The 18,998-nt window shown below is 45.1% G+C and overlaps 1 protein-coding gene across 3 annotated transcripts in view; it reads left to right on the top strand.

Annotated features, from left to right (window-relative positions):
• ARHGAP42 (Rho GTPase activating protein 42) overlaps window positions 1-18,998 on the top strand; it is a 254,291-nt gene that overhangs the window by 112,374 nt on the left and 122,919 nt on the right. For all 3 annotated transcript variants that reach the window (XR_008319529.1, XR_008319530.1, XM_053309902.1), the window contains exon 4: window positions 16,875-16,946. Coding sequence is in view for 1 of the 3 variants with exons in the window: in XM_053309902.1 (XP_053165877.1) it covers window positions 16,875-16,946 (72 nt within the window). In the remaining 2 variants the exon portion in view is untranslated. The remainder of the gene's footprint in view (window positions 1-16,874; window positions 16,947-18,998) is intronic.

Consider the following 18,998-nt stretch of genomic DNA (forward strand, 5'->3'; position numbering starts at 1 on the left):
GCTGCTCTCCTCCTCCTCCTCCTCCTCCTCCTCCTCCTCCTATAAAGCCAGGTTTAATAACAAAGATTCTGTAATGTTGCAACGTTCTCAGTGTTTGTTCATGTTTTGTGGACATTTTCCTGTTTTCAGTCCTGTCACTATAAGACGCTTTTGATATCTATCTCTGACTTCTGTGCCAATTCCTCTGAATGTTAAAATCCTCCCATCTGCTTTGTTTCTGACCACCAAGATATTACAATTAAACCTGCTCATTATGAAGAAAGCACAACAGAAAGCCCTAGCTGCAAATCTTTGATCTCCACTCTGAAGTGTTTAAGACATGGATTTGCTTTGCTGCACAGAAACCCCTTGCAACCTCCTGCCAGCCATGATATTACCGATGGTATTGATTGTTGGGCATGATACATTAATTGGATCCACCACCCCCACCCCGGGCTTCAGTTACTTAGCAGCATAATACGCATTAGCTGGAAGGAAACCGAAAACATCTCTCCCGAGTTGCAAAACACAAACACACCTTGCACAGAATTCAAATCTATCACTGAAAAAGTGCACAGCTTGGTGCTCGCTCGCTCTCTCTCTCTCTCTCTCTCTCTGAAACATAGCCTCTGTGGGAGAGCGAGAGATAATATTGCTAGGCTGGGTTCAGCCAAAGTGCAAAGTGATTGTAGCATGGGAATCCAAATGGCAAAGCCCCTTGCTCTTTCTCATTTATGAAAGTAATCTGTTCCTCAGCTTCCTGTCATTTCTTGTCAAAATTCTTTGTTGAAATGAGCACTTCCTCCTGCTGCAAGGCAGTTATTTTCCCAAAATGTTGCTTTAAGAAGTCCTAATATTTTAGTATCCATAGCCCTTCTCATATCTTAGGCCAAGGGCTGCACAACTCAAATGCCCTGGTGGGCCAGAACCATCACACACAACTTGGTGTGCAGGGGCTGTCATCAATTTTTAGCACATTATTACATTAAAATTAAAACTTGTGAATCTATTCTCCCTGTCAGTGAACCCATAGTTTTAGCTAAGGATAGTGGCCAGAAAATAGGTCCTGCCCCTGCTCAGTCAGTGGGGCATCTGGAGGGCATGCCAAACCCAAATAAATGCCAAGTCCTCTAATCTCCCTAAATTATGGTTGCTTTCAGGCTGCAATCCTAGGTGTTGGGAGTAAGCCTCACTGGGTACACCATAGAACATATTTTGGAGAAAACATGCATGGAATGGCGCTCTAAGGCAATTTCCAGCTCCTATATTGCTACAGGATACCTGGTGGGGGTAGTAAAAGAGTCCCTGAAGGCTGAATCTCCCCCCCCCCCATGTTGTGCAGGGCTGTCTTAGGCTCATCCACACAATTATTGTTAGGGTAGGGACAAATTGTCTACCATCCTAATTAGAGTAGTGCAAATGTCCTACCCTAGTTCAAGAGCTGTGCACGCTCCTATTCTGTGATCGTGTGCAAGGGGGAAAGCAAGGTTGGAAGGGGAGGAAGTGATCATCTGCTAAGCAGCACCTGGGCTGGCATTTAGTCCTACCTAGTTAGACCTGGGTACAGCTGCTGGGTAGGATGGAGCCCTCCGACCCAGCTGTTGCTTATTAGATTATCACTTCCCCCCGTCCAACCTTGCTTTTTCTTTTGCACACGATCACAGAATAGGAGCACATCACAAAATGAGGTTGAAGAGGACTCAGTTTCCCTTAAAGGACCCCCCCCACACACACACACACAAACTGGTGCTCGACAAAGCGCAGCATTACATGATGAGAATGTTCATCTCTGCAGGGGGACTGTGCAGAGTATTTAGCTCCGACCAAAGCATCACACAGGCCCAACAAACAATTAGTCTGCGGGCACCACTGGCTCCCGGGCCTTACAATGAAGAACACTGCCTCCTGTCTTTTTCTGTGTCTCCCGTCCCAAGTATGCCATGTGTAGCGGCTGTTAGTCACAAGGGAAAGGCACACTGTATATGCTCCCCTCCAGCCAGAGTGGATATGCAGAGAAAGCCAACAGCCAGGTAATGCATCTCACGGAAGGCTGGGTTTCAGGAGTTTACATGCTTTTTATATCAGAGTATGGAGATCCATGCCAGCAAGCACCGCCTAAGACTATACAGCAGGCCTGCTCAATCTAGCCCCGCCCCCAATCTGTTTTTGGACTACAACTCCCACAGTCCCCAGCCACAGTGGCCAATAGCCAGGGATTATGGGAGCTGTAGGCCAACATCTGCAGGAGGGTTGAGCAGCCCTGCTCTACAGTATTCTTCTGTGCTGGTGGGAAAGAGCCAGTCTGTTGGCAAGACAGATGCTAATCAACAGGTACAATCTAACTAGGGGTGTTTTTCCTATTTGGCCACTCCCATGCCAACCCCTAAAAATACTGCTTTTCAAGCTTGTAGGGGGCAAAAGGCGATAAGAACCAGTTTGGGAGTTTTGAATGTTAGGAGTGCTGCAGAAGCGAGACTCTTGGAACACCTTTAATGCATGTCCCAGATCACTTCCTGTCTCCCTGAAGAACAGGAATAGCAGTGTCTGGGAGGAAAGAGATCTGAGGAAATTATCTTAATAGGAGATAATGAAAGCAGATATATTAATATGCCTCAGGACATATGAAGTGACAATGTCCTGCCACAGAAAACAGGTTCCGCTGTTACTGAGTAAAATAAGGAAGCTCAGGAATGCAATTTACAAACATATATTTATTTGCTCAGAACTGGTACTCATAATACAGTTATATATAAATATTGATCTCCTAATAAGTAGAATTCCACTATTCACCTACATAGAAACCTTAAAATGTTAATGCAATATAAAACCATCTGATTCACAAATGCATAATGTACATTATGTATATGTATATTTATGCATAAACATTTAGTGCAATGGAGGAGATCTGGTCTTGTGGAAGCAAGCATGAATTGTTCCCTTTGCTAAGCAGGCTGTTTCATGGTTTGCATTTGAATGGGAGACTGAGAGGCTGTTCACACGATGGGAGGAAATCGGGCTAGCAGAGGCTAGCCCAATTTCCTCCCATTGTGAGAACCACTGGACTCGGCTGCAAGCCCAGTGGTTCTTAAGCAGGTCACCCGCTTAAGTAGCCCGGCAGTTAAACTGGGTTTGCGGAGTGAGCGCTCTGCAAACCCGGTTTTTCTGCTTGTGAATTGCTGCAGCACAGATACTCACGAGGAAACCCCCGACCGGGAGGCTGAAAAGCAGCCTCCCGGCTCGGGGGTCTCTCCAGCATGCGCGCATGCTGGAACTTCCGGGGGCCGCATGGCTCCCGATCCTCCCAGTCCCCACCAACTCCGTAACGGAGCCAGGAGTTGTGTGGGCGGCCGCTTCGGCCACCCGGAGCAGACTTCTGCTCATGTGTGGGGAGAACAGACTAAGCCCACTCTTCCCGCTAACCCTCCCCAGGCTCTTCTCACTAATCATGAGAAGAGCCTCTATGTGTGAGCACTATAAGATATTCCCCATAGCGGATCTGGCTGTTCTGGGAAGAGAAGGTTCCAAGTTCCCTCCCTGGCATCTCCAAGACAGAGCAGAGAAAGACTCCTTCCTGTAACCTTGGAGAAGCTGCTGCCAGTCTGTGTAGATAATACAGAGCTAGATGGAAGAGTGGTCCGACTCAGTATAAGGCAGCTTCCCATGTTCTATTTATTAGGAGAGCAAGATTTATATTAACCAATATGATGAATATTAATTTCTAGCTGATATATCTGTAAATTGCACTCCTGATCTTCTTCATTTTATTTAGTCTTCAACCCTGCGAGTGTAATCATGGCCAAACTGTTTAGCATAACTGGATTAAAATTTGGTAGGGTCACCAGGGACCCCAAAAGATTGGTCCCTAAGCTGCTAGTTGGCCATCTGTGTCGTAATAGATTTCTGTTCTCCATTTCTTAGGATATTTTATGGTCTGTGAGGTTCAAATCTGTGTGCGGACATCTCCTGAATCCTATGTAGAACTGCACAGTAGTCTCTTTTCAGTGTAAGAGTTTAAGGCTCCTGGGCATGGTACCATTACAAACAACTAAGCTGATCTTGGCTGGATGCCTGGACATGTTCATTCATGAAAAACCCTGTTTAAAATACAACTTTCAATTGCATTCTTCCAGTACAACAGTTACGCTTGCACGCTTTCTGCTCTGGTTCCTTAACCCCCAAAGAGTGTGCTTTTGTGGGTCAGTGGTATTCAGTGTAGGGAAACTATGAATACAAAATTACTAAGCTACTAATATGTTTCCATGCATTAAGAAGGTTAAGTACTATACTTTTTTTTTTTTAAGATTGGACATTAGGACAAGGACCTATCCATTTTTTGCTTATGAAATGTATTGTGTGCCCTGGTGTTGTATCAATAATAACCATGGACTAGGGGTGTGCAGAAAGAGTTCAAATCGAACCAGATTAGATTCAGACCAGCTCAGTTTGATCGCTTCGAACTCAAACCTAACCAGCCTCAAAAAAAGTCTTAGTTCAAACCAAACCAGACTTTATGGACTGGTTCGACCTCACCATGTTTCCTTTTACAAGCATAACCTCTCAAACCAGTAAGGTGCCCCAGTTTGACCCGGTTCAATTGAATGGACTGGTCTGCTGGACCAGACTGCCGAACCAGTTTGTGGACCGGCAGTTCGCTTTGAATTTGAACCGAACTACCAGAAACTGTTCCATGCACAGCACGTCCATGGACCAGAGGCTGCCAATACGTTTCCGGGCAGAGTACAAGGTTTTGGTTATAACCTATAAAGCCCTTAGCAGCTTGGGCCCTGGGTATTTAAGAGAACGTCTTCTTTGCTATGAACTGCACCGCCCATTGAGATCATCTGGAGAGGTTCGTCTGCAGTTGCCACCAGATCGTATGGTGGCTACTCGGGGACGGGCCTTCTCCATTGCTGCCCTGAGGCTTTGGAACACACTTCCTGCTGAAATAAGAGCCTCCCCATCTCTTACAACTTCTAAAAAGGCAGTCAAGATGCATTTGTTCACCCAGACATTTAATTAGATATGTTTCCATTTGTGTTTTAATAGTTTTAACTTTTAAAATTTTAATTGTTGAAATATGTTAATCTTTTTTATTGGTTGTTTTTATTGTTTTGTAAACCACCCAGAGAACTTGTGTTTTGGGCGGTATAAAAATATGCTAAATAAATACATAATAAATATTCCTATTTATGTAGGGGAGGAGAGAGGCAGCAACAAACTGTACTTGATTCTTAAAGGAACACACACAGTATACCACTTAAAATGCACATATTCATCAAAAGCTTTGTTATTTTGAATGAATGGATTGAGATTCATATTGGGAGCTGCAGTAGCAGTTGATTCTAACTGTCTCTGTTGCTGAAGTTACAGTATAGGTGGGCTGAACAATTTCGCCCCTCCAGCTGTTTTTTTACTACGACTCCCATCATCCCCAGCCACAGTGGCCAATAGTCAAGGATGTTGGGTGTTTTAGTCCAACATCTGCAGGAGAGCCAAAATTGTGCAGCCCAGGCAAACACTCCATTGGGACCTCTGCATGCAGAAGGTCCCAAATTCAATCCTTGACATCTCCGAGTAGGAGAAAGGCTCCTGCCTGAAACCATAGAGAAGCGCTGCCCATCAGTATAGACCAGTGATTCTCAACGTCGGGTCCCCAGATGTTATTGGACTTCAACCCCCATAATCCCCAGCCAAAGGCCTCTGGGGCTGGGGATTATGGGAGTTGAAGTCCAATTACATCTGGTGACCCAATGTTGATAATCCATGGTATAGACCAGGCATCCCCAAACTGCGGCCCTCCAGATGTTGCTGAACTATAACTTCCAGCATACCCAGCCACAAAAAAGTGTGTCTAGGGATGCTGGGAGTTGTAGTTCAGCAACATCTGGAGGGCCGCAGTTTGGGGATGCCTGGTATAGACAATACTGGGCTAAATGGACCAAGTGTGATTCAGTATAAGGCAATTTCCTACGTTCCTATGGCTGTTTATTTTGCCTCCTCTCCACATACCAGCTCTTGTGTTCATAGAAGTAATATAAAAACTAAAGTAACACTTGCAGCCTGAACTTCTGGTACTGAATCAACCTCCACAATTGTGCGTGATGCTCTGTGGAAGCAGACTGATTATCCTCTATCTTTCTGAAGGCTTGTCACCTGGCATTGGTAGTTTGAAAGGTGGCTGGTGCAGTGGCACTGGGTCCCTTGCTGTGTCCCCTTAGCCTCTGTCTCTCTGTCTCTCGTAACTTCCCCTCTCCTTTGGATGGGCCCCAGCTGTCAGTCACGCCTATGAAAAATCCCAGGGCTCCTTGTCCTGATGGTATTCCTAGGCAGTTCCTAGGCAGCTGCATGAAATTGCCCACTAGTTTCCGGTTTCTCCTACACATTCATAACCCGTCGAGCCAGCCACGATATTTTTAAACATTTCCTTTTACATTTGCTGGTGCTGTGTGTTCTTTATTGACTTGCAGTTAAGAAATAGCGAAAGCAGATCCAAGCCACGTTCTTATTGTGTGTCCAATATGGTTGGCTGGCTTAAAAAAAAAACCCAACAACATTAAATTTGATTATTCACATGGCACTGGACCTCACAAGGAGGACAGTTGTAGCTACACTTCACCTTTGTATAAATGTTTGCTGATAGATCCAAGGTGTGGGGGTTTGGCTTGTACAGTTAGTGGCTAGGCTTGAATCAGGGGCGGCAGGGGTAAACAATGCATAGCAACATGTGGGACTTATTAAAGGCCATTCTTAGCAATTTCTGAGAGCCAGCACTTGGGTGCCTGGGAAAGGTCCTTCCCCCCCCCACTTAAAGAAGACCTCTTAAACTAAACCAGACATAGATCTCTTACTAAAATGTGGCATTGTGGTGTTTAGGCATCTCTGGCCATGTTGAGAGTTCAAGAGCATATTTTATTTTAGTATGGTTTTCTGCAATGTGAATTTTGGTTTGTCTATATTTATATTCTTCTGGAAGCTGGAAGCTCATCTCTGTATTCAGAGTGGTGTTTGTTTAATGCAGAGGTTTTGTTGCTGAACCAACTATGTATGTGTGCTAGTTTGCTTCTGAGGCAGGGTTCCCAACACACACAGGCCACATAGGAAACTGTCTTAAACTGAATCAGACCATTGGTCCATCTTGCTCAGGATTGTCTGCACTGACTGGCAGTAGGTCTCCAAGGTTTCAGGCAGGAGTCTTTCCCAGCCCTACCTGCAGATGCCAGGGATTGAACCCAGGACGTTCTGCATGCAAACAGATGTTCCAACTTTAAGCTATGGCCCCATCCCCATCTAGTCTGCGGTGATTGTCTGCTGGAGAAGTGATTTTAAAATGTTCATCTGCATCACACACTTACCCTAAGGCTTCCCCCCAAGAATTCTATTAATTGTAGCTAGCAGAGAGTGCTGAGAATTCTGATAGAGGCCTCAGCTCCCCACACAGAACTGCAGGTCCCAAGACTTTCTGGAGATAGACATGTTGTGGAGAATAAGTCTATCAATGAGTCTGAGGGCTATGGGCCACCTCCAGCCTAAGAGGCAAGATGCCTCTAATTAGCAGTTGCAGGAGAGCAACCTCAGGAGAGAGGGAATGTACATACCTCTTGCCTGTGGGCTTCCCAGAGGCATCTGGTGATCCACTGTGTGAAAGAGGATGCTGGACTAGATAGGCTTTGGACTGTCGCCTTGGGAGGAGAGCTGGTCTTGTGGTAGCAAGCATGACTTGTCCACTTAGCTAAGCAGGGTCCACCCTGGTTGAATATGAATGGGAAATCACACATGAGCACTGTAAAATATTCCCCTTAGGGGATGGGGCCACTCTGGGAAGAGCAGCTGTACGCTTGCATGCAGAAGGTTCCAAGTTCTCTCCCTTGTATCTCCAAGATAGGGCTGAGAGAGATTCCTGCCTACAACCTTGGAGAAGCTGCTGCCAGTCTGTGTAGACAATGCTGAGCTAGATAGACTGAGCAAGGTCTGACTCAATATATGGCAGCTTCCTATGTTCCTGATCCAGCATAAGCATGTTCTTGTGACTTTAACCTTTAAAGTGTTTGCCATAGGTGTACTCTTAGTGTTGCGAGGTGTACATATATACATCTGTCTGAGCACCTAAGACAGGTCTCAACAAATTTTCTTGACTGTAGAAGCCAGCCCCCAAATTTTAGGAGCCAGACTGCCTTCTGCTCTATGTGGGAGCAAATTCACCACTCACCCGCAGAAGCACCCTCCACGCCATGGGGGAGGGCAGGCTTTCCACACTGCTTCCTCACCAGTGTCCCCTCTAAGGCATGTGCACATGTGTACGCTCACAAGTTTTTGTTGTCCGCTCATTGCATTTTAGATCCTGTTCAGGTTGAATCAAGAGAGCGCCACTCTGAATGCATGTGTGCACACACTGCTTTGATACTGCAGCCCAGAACAAAACTCATTCAGATGAAATGATGAAAAAAACAGATTAAAAAAAAAATAGAGAGAACACTGTCTCACTCCTCCTCCCGGACATGTTCATCTGGCTCAAGCAGGCGGTGGACTGGTGCAACCAGAACGAGGGAGCAATCTGCCACCATGTTGCTTGCTCACCCCTCCTGTTTTTGTCTGCCTGTTGTCTGGCCTTGGCACCACAAATTTGTAGACACCACGGTGAGCTGGTTTCTGGGAATTGTCAAGCCTTCATTGAGCTAAGACTTTATGGGCAGAAGCCCCCTTCTGCACATGTGCTCCTAGCTGAATTGAGACGACTATCTATAGCGGAGGGATTGATTTGTTGTTGGTTTGGTGCATTTAGTCCAGGTGTTTACAAATCCACTTTCTAGCTCCCCAGTGATGACTGCCTCCAGCCCTCTGGCGAGCAGGGTACCCAGCACCACACAGATCTCCTCACCAGAGGGCCCATTTCCACTGGAACATTTGAGAAACTAAGAAGCAGCAGGAATCCTTTCTGAACAGTAGGAGAGGGCTCCCACTGTTTCTTACCATCTCCATATCCCAGTGCAAATGACAGAAGGTCCACTTCTGTTCTGCCTGTGTGGCAAAAAAAGGATCTGGGAGAAGAGAACAGATTGGTGGCAACCGCGAATAATGGCTGGCTAGTGAACTAAGCCTAAATTTGTGGATCCCCAATTCTGTCCATTTGGATTTTCCTTCCCTTTGTGGTATCTTTTATAGTCTGTAACACTTTCCAGCCAAGCTCCAAATTTAGCATGATTTCCATGCTAATCAAACCTTTTAAACTGGGTTTTGTACAGATTCTGTGGGAAAATGGCACTTTGAGGTTTGCTTGAAAGTGCAGTTAATGTAGCATTTGATGAAAGGAATGTTGGTGGAAACTTATAATTTCCACTGCTGCCCTTTTTGTTCAGCATTGGTGGGAAAGGCTCAGCAAGCCAAGATTGGACTCTGGTCCTTGTTTTTGAGGCACGAGGGTATATTACATGTTGCATATGTTAATGAAATGCACTGAACGCTATAGCTGTTACTGAAAGTATTATTAGAGTTTGATCACACATACTTTGTGACAGTAGCGTCTTGAAAATTCAGTTGCATGGAGGTTAGCCAGCATGGCAAGCAGCTTGTTTGAATTGGCCCCTTTTGTGATTCTGGCTATATTCATCGTGTCCACCATGTCCCATTTTTTGTGCTTTATTTAGGCAGCTGTCTTAGACAGATTCAGACCCTCGGTCCATCTAGCTCAGTATTCCCTGCAGTGTCTGGCGGTGGCCCTCCAGGTTTTCAGGCAGCAATCTTACCCAGCCCTACCTGGAGATGTCAGGGATTGGAAATGCTGCCACCTGCATGCAAAGCAGATGCTCCACCAGCATGCTATGGTCCTTTCCCTTTTTAAAAAATGATGAAATGGCTGAAGATTACTGGGAGCATCTGGAAGGTCACTTTATTTTTTAATTTATTGAACAAATCAATTTGTATCCTGCCCTTAACCACATTAGTGCTTCTAGGGCAGCTCCCAAAATTAAGATAACATAAAACAGTTTAACAGCAGTTTTAAAAGCCTGGGATAATAGAGAGAGAGAGAGAGAGAGAGAGAGCGAGAGAGAGAAAGAGAGAGAGAATATTAATATATCTATGACCAGTGCCAGAATGATACCGAAGTAGGCTCCAGGAAAGGGTCCCTTGAAAGACCGATGACATGAAATTCGGTCTGTGTCCGTGTGTGTGTGTGTGTGTGTGTGTGTGTGTGTGTGTGTGTGTGTGTTTAGCTAACATCTTAGAAGAAAGAACCAAGATTCAAACAAAACATTCTTAATAGGTTTGAACATTGGGTCTAAAACAACGTTGTGACATTCAACAGAGACAAAAGTAAAGTTCTGATTTTGGGTAAGAAAAATCAGACGCACAAGAATAGCATGAGGGACACCTGTTTGGCAATATTATGTGTGAAAAGGATCTAAGTGTCTTTAGTGGACAGTACATTGAATGTGAGCCAGTAGTATGATGAAGCTACTAAGCCAGGGTTTCTTAACCTTGGGCCCCCAGATGTTGATGGACTACAACTCCCATAATCCCCAGTCGTGTCCACTGTGGCTGGGGATGATGGGAGTTGTAGTCCATCAACACCTGGGGGCCCATGGTTAAGAAACCCTGGACAAAACCATTTGCAAAGAATGATGTAGCAATTTCCTGTACTGAGCAGTGGCTTGGACTAGAAGGCCGGCCTCTAAGGTACCTTCCAGTTCTATGAGAGGATTCCATAAAGTCCCCAGTCCAGCCACCCTCAATGCTCACTAGGCAAAGGGGCACCTTTTAAAAGTGTTGGTTTTCATGATTTTCAATGAGACACCATGAATCCACTCTCATTTGCTATCATAGAATCCACAATCAGAACACCTCAGAAACAACAGAACCCTGTACCCCATGGGTTAGAAACCCATGGAGGTGGTTGGCACCCTATGTGCACTACACCACCACTTGCTCTGGGCCACCCCAGCACCCCCCAAGTGCACTTATGGGGCTGCTGAAACCTCCATTATACCTTATGAGGAAGAACCTTAAAGACGCCTTAACTTCAACAAATCACCAAAAATCAGCCCTCTGCCCAAATCCTTTGAAAAAGTTCTGGTAGCTTCTGTGCCCCCCTTGGGCACTACCAACAACCCCACACTACTCTAGGCCACCCCTCCCCCCCGACGTGAAGCAATACACCTCCATTATACTTTATGGAGGAAAACCTTAAAGACGCATAAATTTCAACAATTCACCAAAAACCAGCCCTTTGCCCAATCCCTCTGCAATTTGGATGGTAGTCTCCACTCATTAGACACTACCACCTCACCCAATCTTCCGCCCCAGATCCCACTTTATGCCCCAAATCTGCCCCAAAGACACTAAAACTTCAACAATTCACCAAAAACCAGCCCTTTGCCCAATCTCTCTGCAATTTGGGTGGTAGCCTCCACCCATTAGGAACTACTGCCCCACCCCACTCTTTTGGCCCTGGGACCCGAAATTCAAGTAGACGTCAGATTGGACCTTTTTGCATTGGGTCAATGGGAGACAAAAAGGCGGGAAATTCAAATAGACATCAGAATCAGAACTCAAAACGGAGGAAGAAGAAAAGGCACTTTATCAGCCACAAAATGGAGGGCCGAAACTCCAAATAATTAGGAGCCGAAACGGGGGTGATTCATTTCGGCTCCAAAACATTTTGGGAGGGCAAAAGGGTGATTCGTTTCGGCAACGAATCACCTGAAACGGGCAGTTTTGGGTACAGATTGTTCTGTACCCGAAACTAGGGATGTGCAAAACATTTCGGGCACAGAACGATCTGTGCCAGAAACGACCAATTTCGGGTGATTCGGAGCCGAACCGAATCACCCATGATGAGACCTGATAATTTTCGGACCCTAAACTAATCACGCCTGTTTCGGGTCCGAATTTTTTGCGTGTTTCGGGTCTCCTTTTTGTGCCCTAGAAAAGTGCCAGCCTTGTCTTTTTTTTTCTCCCTCCGTTTTCAGTTTGACGTCTCTTTGAATTTCCCACCTTTTTGCCTCCATTGATTTCAATGCAGAAATTGCTTTCCTTTTACTTTAATTGAAAAGGTCCTGGGGCCAAAAGAGTGGGGTATGGTGGTAGTGCCTAATGGGTGGAGGTTACCACCCAATTGCAGAGGGATTGGGCAAAGGGCTTGGTGAGTTTCTGAAGTTTTAGTTTCTTTGGGGCAGATAGGGGGCATAACGTGGGATCTGGGCCAAAAGAGTGGGGTGGGGTGGTAGTGCCTAATGGGTGGAGGCTACCACCCCAATTGCAGAGTGATTGGGCTGATTTTTGGTGAATTTCTGAAGTTTATGCGTCTTTAAGGTTTCCCCCCATTAAGTATAATGGAGGATGTATCGCTTCACGTCGGGGGGAAAGGGGTGGCCTAGAGCGGTGTGGGGTTGGTGGTAGTGCCCAGTAGGGGCAAGGAAGCTGCCTGAATTTTTTCAAAGGATTTGGGTAGAGGGCTGATTTTTGGTTAATTGTTGAAGTTTACGTGTCTTTAAGGTTTTTCCTCATAAGTTATAATAGAATGGAGCTTTCAGCAGCCCAGGTGGCCCAGAGAGAGTGGTGGTGTAGTGCACATAGGGTGCCAACCACCCCCATGGGTTTCTAACCCATGGCGTACAGGGTTCTGTTGTTTCTGAGGTATTCTGAGTGTGGATTCTATGATAGCAAATGAGATTTTTAATGACACACCATGAATCCACTCTAATTAGCTATCATAGAATCTAAACCTTAAAGACTCATGAACTTCAACAGTTAACCAAAAATCAGTCCTCTGCCCAAATCCTTTGAAAAAATCCAGGTAGCTTCCTTGCCCCTACCCGGCACTACCACCAACCCCACACCGCTCTAGGCCACCCCTTTCCCCCCGACATGAAGCAATACACCCCCCATTCTACCTAATGGGGGGAAACCTTTAAAACTTCAGAAATTCACCAAAAATCAGCCCTCTGCCCAATCACTCTGCAATTGGGGTGGTAGCCTACACCCATTAGGCACTACCACCCCACCCCACTCTTCTGGCCCAGATCCCACTTTCTGCCCCCTATCTGCCCCAAAGACACTAAAACTTCAAAAAAATCACCAAAAATCAGCGCTTTGCCCAATCCCCCTGAAATTTGCGTGGTAGCCTCCACCCATTGGGCATTACCCCCCCCCCCCACTCTTTGGCCCCAGGACCAATTTTTCTTACCCGAATCGATTTGGATTCGGATTCAGGTAAATCCAAATCCGAACCGAATCGGGGGTGATTCAGGTGAGCAAAATTCGGGCACAGAACAGAACAGGGGTGTTTCGGTTCGGGTCTGAACTGAAACACCGAAAATACCGAATTGCACACCCCTACCCGAAACGTTTTGTATATCCCTAATGAATACCTCAGTGTATGGGCAGGCTGATGTGGGAATAGGCGATCCTTCTGGTCCCCAGTAGTGTAAAACCTTTAAGATAAGCTCTGCACTTTGAATCGTGCTTGGAAGGAGGCCTAGATTAGAGCCCCTAGAACTATTTTACGTCCTGTCAAAATGTGGTGCCCACACTTAATATAATAACATGACATCGGAAGTTGCCTGATTCAGACCACTGAGCCATCCAATTCAGTATTGTTTGCACTGACTGGCAGTGGCTCTCCAAGGTTTCAGGCAGGAATCTCTCCCAGCCCTACCTGGAGATGTCAGGTTCTGAACTTGGGACCTTCTGCATGCAAAGCAGATGCTCTTTCAGTGAGCTGCAGCCCCATCTCTGGTTCCATCTAGCTCCAGACAGCAACCTCATGTCAGCATCCAAACTGCAGCTTCCAAATAGTCCTGAAACCAGCCCAACGTACAAGACAGTGCAGTAATCGAACATAGAGCTTACCAGGGTGCTTGCATTCTTCTGTGCAAATAGTTTGCTGTGCGATCCAAATACTGTGCCAAGAAAGTGCATGTGTGAATTGGACCTGCATTAGAAGCAAGGGTGCAGAAATAGCCACAATTTACTATTCTCAATTTGCAGCTATAACTGTGATGAATTAAGCAACAGGTTTCTGATCAGTTATGGATGATATCATGGGAAGGTAGTGGGGATTGGTGACCCTTGTGCTGTTATGCCAACTTTACATAATGAAATAAGATGCTTAATAGTTCAGTCTTCTGAGCCAGCCTGGCACCCTTTGAAATGGCAAGCCAGTTATGATTTTTAACAGTGAATGATGCACACCCTTCAGAGGCTGCGAATTAAATGTTCAAAATATCCTACCTTATGAAAATTGCATGTCTGCTTTTGCGCATGAATATCCCAAACGGATAATGTCTCTTGTGAATTTTAAACAAAAAGCTTTGCACGTTCTCAGTCAGAAGAAATAGCATGAATGAAAATATTTCCTAAAGATGCTCTTTGAAATGGAATGGTATCCCTTCAAAATTTACTTTCTCCAGTTACAGAAGGCACTGTAGTTTATTAAAAGCTGCAAATAAATCATAAGCCTGCCAATAAATGCTAATAAAAAGATGAGTCACTTGCACTTTTGGTGTCATTGGAATTCACTTTATGTGCATGGTGTGCAAATCTTAATTTATTTTAAGAGTAACTGTTAACAATTACTCTCATTAACGCCTCTCTTTACCCTTTCAGCAGTATAGTTTTAAGCACCAGCTATCAAAATATCCTCAACAGTTCATTTGGCTTGTTAAGCGCTCATGCACGTGGAATGTGATTATAATTGATAAAATTAGTTTCCAAATACAAACAATATCTGGGGGAGAAACAGGGCATATTAAACTTTGCTTCAGACACTAGTTTTGCCCTCGCGTCCCACAATTAGAGCTGAAATAGATCAGTGTTCGAACACTAAAACTTAATTACTGTAAAATAACTGCAGTTCTGGGAGCTTGAGTGTAATGATGTTTTTCTCTTTAAATATTTATATGTTTAAACAAACGAGTGTTTCAACCTCACAAATATAGTATTTGGGACAGATTATAGGATTATTTAGGCTTCCCATCCAGAGAGATTACTGGTAATAGATGCAGTGAGAGCAAGCAAAACAGTTGGCAATAAATCATATTTTAAACAGATGTATAATGAAAACTGCACTCAATATATTTTAAGCAGACCGCTGTGTATACTTAAAAAAAAAATCCAAATCTTGCATCAAGTGAAGCAAATCCAATAGCAAGAAAAGCTTAATTATTCAACTTGCAACAGATTATGCATGTATTTACTTGTTTTACACAATTTAGCTAATGTTAGTCATGGAGAGGACTGAAAGACCACCTTCTTATTTGGCAAGATCATAATCTGAATCCCTATATCAGCCCCCTTTTTGTTGGTGTGATCCTGTCCAGGGATTCCCAGACGTTGGGGAATCTACAACTTCCATCATCCCCAACCAAAGGCTGTTGCAGCCAGGTATGATGGAAGTTGTAGTCAACATCTGGGAATCCCTGTGATGAGTAACACTGATCCTATAGAATTTCCAGCAGCTAGCTCCTCTTTTATCTTGTAGGTGCCATATAAGTCAGATTGTGTCACAGTCAAAACTGTATCACTTTCTTATCACAGATATAGCCGATGAAACAAATCTTAAAACAGAAACAGACCTCAGAAACAGACCCCCTGTCAATGGTTGGTGGAGTCGCTGAAAGGGAGCTGCTTTCCCTGGAAAGGAGCTACTTTTCAGTGGTTCCACCAACCGCTGGCAGGGGAAATGAAACTGCCGGGGCTGCCACAGCCCCGTTCTTGGCACAGGCCCAACCCTCATAATCTGACGTCAGGTGCAGGGGGAGTGGCTTAGGGGTGTGCACGGAACTGCCACACTGCGGTCCAGCACTGGGGTGGGTGGGTCGCTTTAAGAGCAGCAGAAGGGTTTACTTACCCCTCCTGCCACTTTCCGCTGTGGCGCCGTAATTGCTAGAGTAATTGGGGCGGCAGGATACCTCCCTGCTGCCCCTTCCCCGCCGCTGCTCTGCAAAAACTCCCAGTAATGCTTTGCGCGCGCACACATCAGGAGGTATCCTGCCGCCCCAATTACTCTAGCAATAACGGCGCCACAGCGGAAAGCGACGGGAGGGGTAAGTAAACCCTCCCGCCGCTCTTAAAGCGACCCCCCCACCCCCAATCTGAACCACCCAGGTCCAGACCGGTCCGGAGGCCTTTTTAATGGCCTCTGGACCGGTCCGGGCCCATCCCTAGAGTGGCTTGGGGTGCGCACACACTTTGCACACATGCAGGTTACACCTCAGATTTTGTCCACCGGCCTCCACCAAGCTCCCTATGCCCCTGCCTCTGTGTCACCAGAAAATATTACCCTGAGGGGACATATTTTGGGGTGACACAGAGCACTTCCTGGGGAAGGGGATGTTGTTGAAATTTGCCTGCACTGCTGAGCCAGCTGTGGAGCTAAGTGAGACGAACTTTTCAAGAAGACCAGTATATATCCTGTTTGCAGTGAGGATCCTCCTGTTTGTTAGTGAGGATGTTAATGAGGCATCTGTTAAGTGTCTCTTACATTTAGCAAGGGGAGAGCAACTGGTCCTATCCAGCTCCAGCACAGCACCCCTCCAGTTGCTGTTGCTGGGGTCTACCTAATGTTTTTTGTTTCGAAGATTGTGAGCCCTTTGGGGAAAGGGAACCATGTTTGTTTTTCTTTGTAAACCACTTTGAAAACGTTGATTGAAAAGTAGTATATAAATATGCATAGTAGTAGTAGATGTCAATCAATGAGATTTAATCACAGCTAGCTTTTAGTTAATTTGGGCCTTAATATATAGCTTGCAGTTCTAAGGTTGCCTATTCAAATGGAGTTACTTTGATGCAATTACTACTTAAGAGGTTTTTGAGTAAGACTTGCTGATGCAACTGAGATGACTGTAAACAGTGTGTGTCAAGCTGATGTGTATCTGAACATTACCCGTTTTATGTTTCAGATCCAGAATGCTAATGATGTTTTAATAGCACCGTTGGAGAAATTTCGTAAAGAACAAATAGGCGCAGCAAAAGTAAGTAATGTTTAAATATTGCCAATGATGTTATTTACAGTAGAAGGCTAAGTTGCATCCATCCTTCAGTCCAGCTACACTTCAGGATGAAGCCATGCTCCAAGCACTGAGTCTGCATGGCTTGGCATGAAAGAGCCACAGGCCTGAGTAGTTTCCTGTCCTGTGGGGTGGGCAGACATCAGGCTTGTGATATATACAAGTAGCCCTTGTTTTTCACGGGGTTTCCATTCCCGCCAATTCCCGCAGATAATAAAACTATGAATAAAGAGACCTTAACCTATGGGGATTGGAGGGTTAGAGTCCTTGAGCTTTAAAAAACTGCCAAAAAAGCAACGAGGGAACGAAGTAAGGGTAGTAAAGCATAATATCTTGTTCTCCAAGTCTCCAGTAACTCCCCCTACATCCCTCAAATCCTGTTATTTTTCATTTTCATTTAAAAAAAAAAAAGAGTCACAAAATGACTCTGCGATTCAAAATGGTGGGCGGAAATTTATTTATTTATTTATTTACATTTATATCCTGCTCTTCATCCAAGGAGCCCAGACCGGTGTACTACATACTTAAGTTTCTCCTCACAACAACCCTGTTGACATCAAAAGCAGTTTCCGGCCACTCAGGAACTGTGTATAGGCGAAAATTGCCTATATTTTATGCTGCAGATAAATAAACTGGATTTCTATGTCCTATCCACAGATACATGAAACCGCAATCCACGAAACCGTGGATAATGAGAGTCTTCTGTACTTGATTTTTTACCAGAAGCCAGAGATCTACGAACCAGAGCCAAGTGTAAAACAGTCACTTCAAAGGGTGCAAAATGGTGGCTCAGGGGGCAGTCAGTTAACTCTTTCACCCCATGAGCCATACATGGGGATTACCTGCATATACAAGTACAAATCTACATCTGCGTTATTACAGATCAGGAATGGGATTTCAGCATGTAATGGCGGTCCTTTCATGAGGCAAGGTGAGGCAGCCGACTCAGTTGGTAGCTTATTGGGGCACCAGCAGGATGGCAAGATGTCCCCTGCTGCTGCCATCAGAGCAGATCTTTTGGAGGATTGACACGTGCGAGCATTGTACTCCTTGGAAAAAGGAGGAGAGGAGAAGGGCCTACTGGCAACCTTTCCTCCTCCCTGCCTCCTATGCCACTTTCAAAGCTTGCAAGGGTCAGTTTTGAAAGGGGGCTGGCCTCCACCAGGGTCGTGAGCCAAGGCGGTATTTGGAGCCTCGCCTCAGGTGCTGCAATACCTTGGGCCACCCCTGCTAATACACAACTCTAACAAGAAGTTCTGGTAAGAACTAATCTGCCTCCTTTCCTTTCACTATAATCTTAATTGATAACTACCATCTTCACAAGTTAGCTCACTTCCGCCTCAAACATTCTTGCATCTGCCATCCTAAACTGGGGTGGATGAACTATGCCGTTGAAGTGTCCCTATGTGTCACTACAACTGTACCAAATTTGTTCCAAATAGCTCCAGGCATTGCAAAGTTGATAGGGTGACCCACACACAGAGTCCTGGGTGATCTCAGGCTAAAAATGGTTAATAGAACTGCATAGATATGTAAAGACAGCCAGTTAATAATACTCTTGTTTTCCAGATGAGAAACACTAAACTGAGAGATGAGCATTTAGCATAGTCAGCCACAACGATGAACTTTGTTTTATTTTCTATTATTAAAGAGGCACAGGAGTGCCCCCTTAGTTAAGACAAGTAGCAAAAAAAAGTTCTGCCATTGTAAGTATCAAAATTGTATTGTTTATCAATGTAACATTTATTTATATATATGGCAGTTGAGCTAATAACTTGAAACTGGGCATATGCCACCTACTAGACAAGCTCTGCAGATGTGCCTAATTTCTTAACAGAAAGAAATTGTCATAGGTATAGGAAGTACCAAGACAGGTACTTTTGTTTAGGGATGTGTAGAACTGGTCCGGCGGTCTGCGGTCTGACGGTTTGGTCCGGGGGGGTTCGTGGGTTCATTTTCGAACCGAACACACACACCCCCGGGTCTGGCAGGTCCGCAAACTTTTTTTTAAAAATT

The sequence above is a fragment of the Hemicordylus capensis genome, chromosome 3, assembly GCF_027244095.1.
Source record: "Hemicordylus capensis ecotype Gifberg chromosome 3, rHemCap1.1.pri, whole genome shotgun sequence".
Classification (NCBI taxonomy): Eukaryota; Metazoa; Chordata; class Lepidosauria; order Squamata; family Cordylidae; genus Hemicordylus; species Hemicordylus capensis.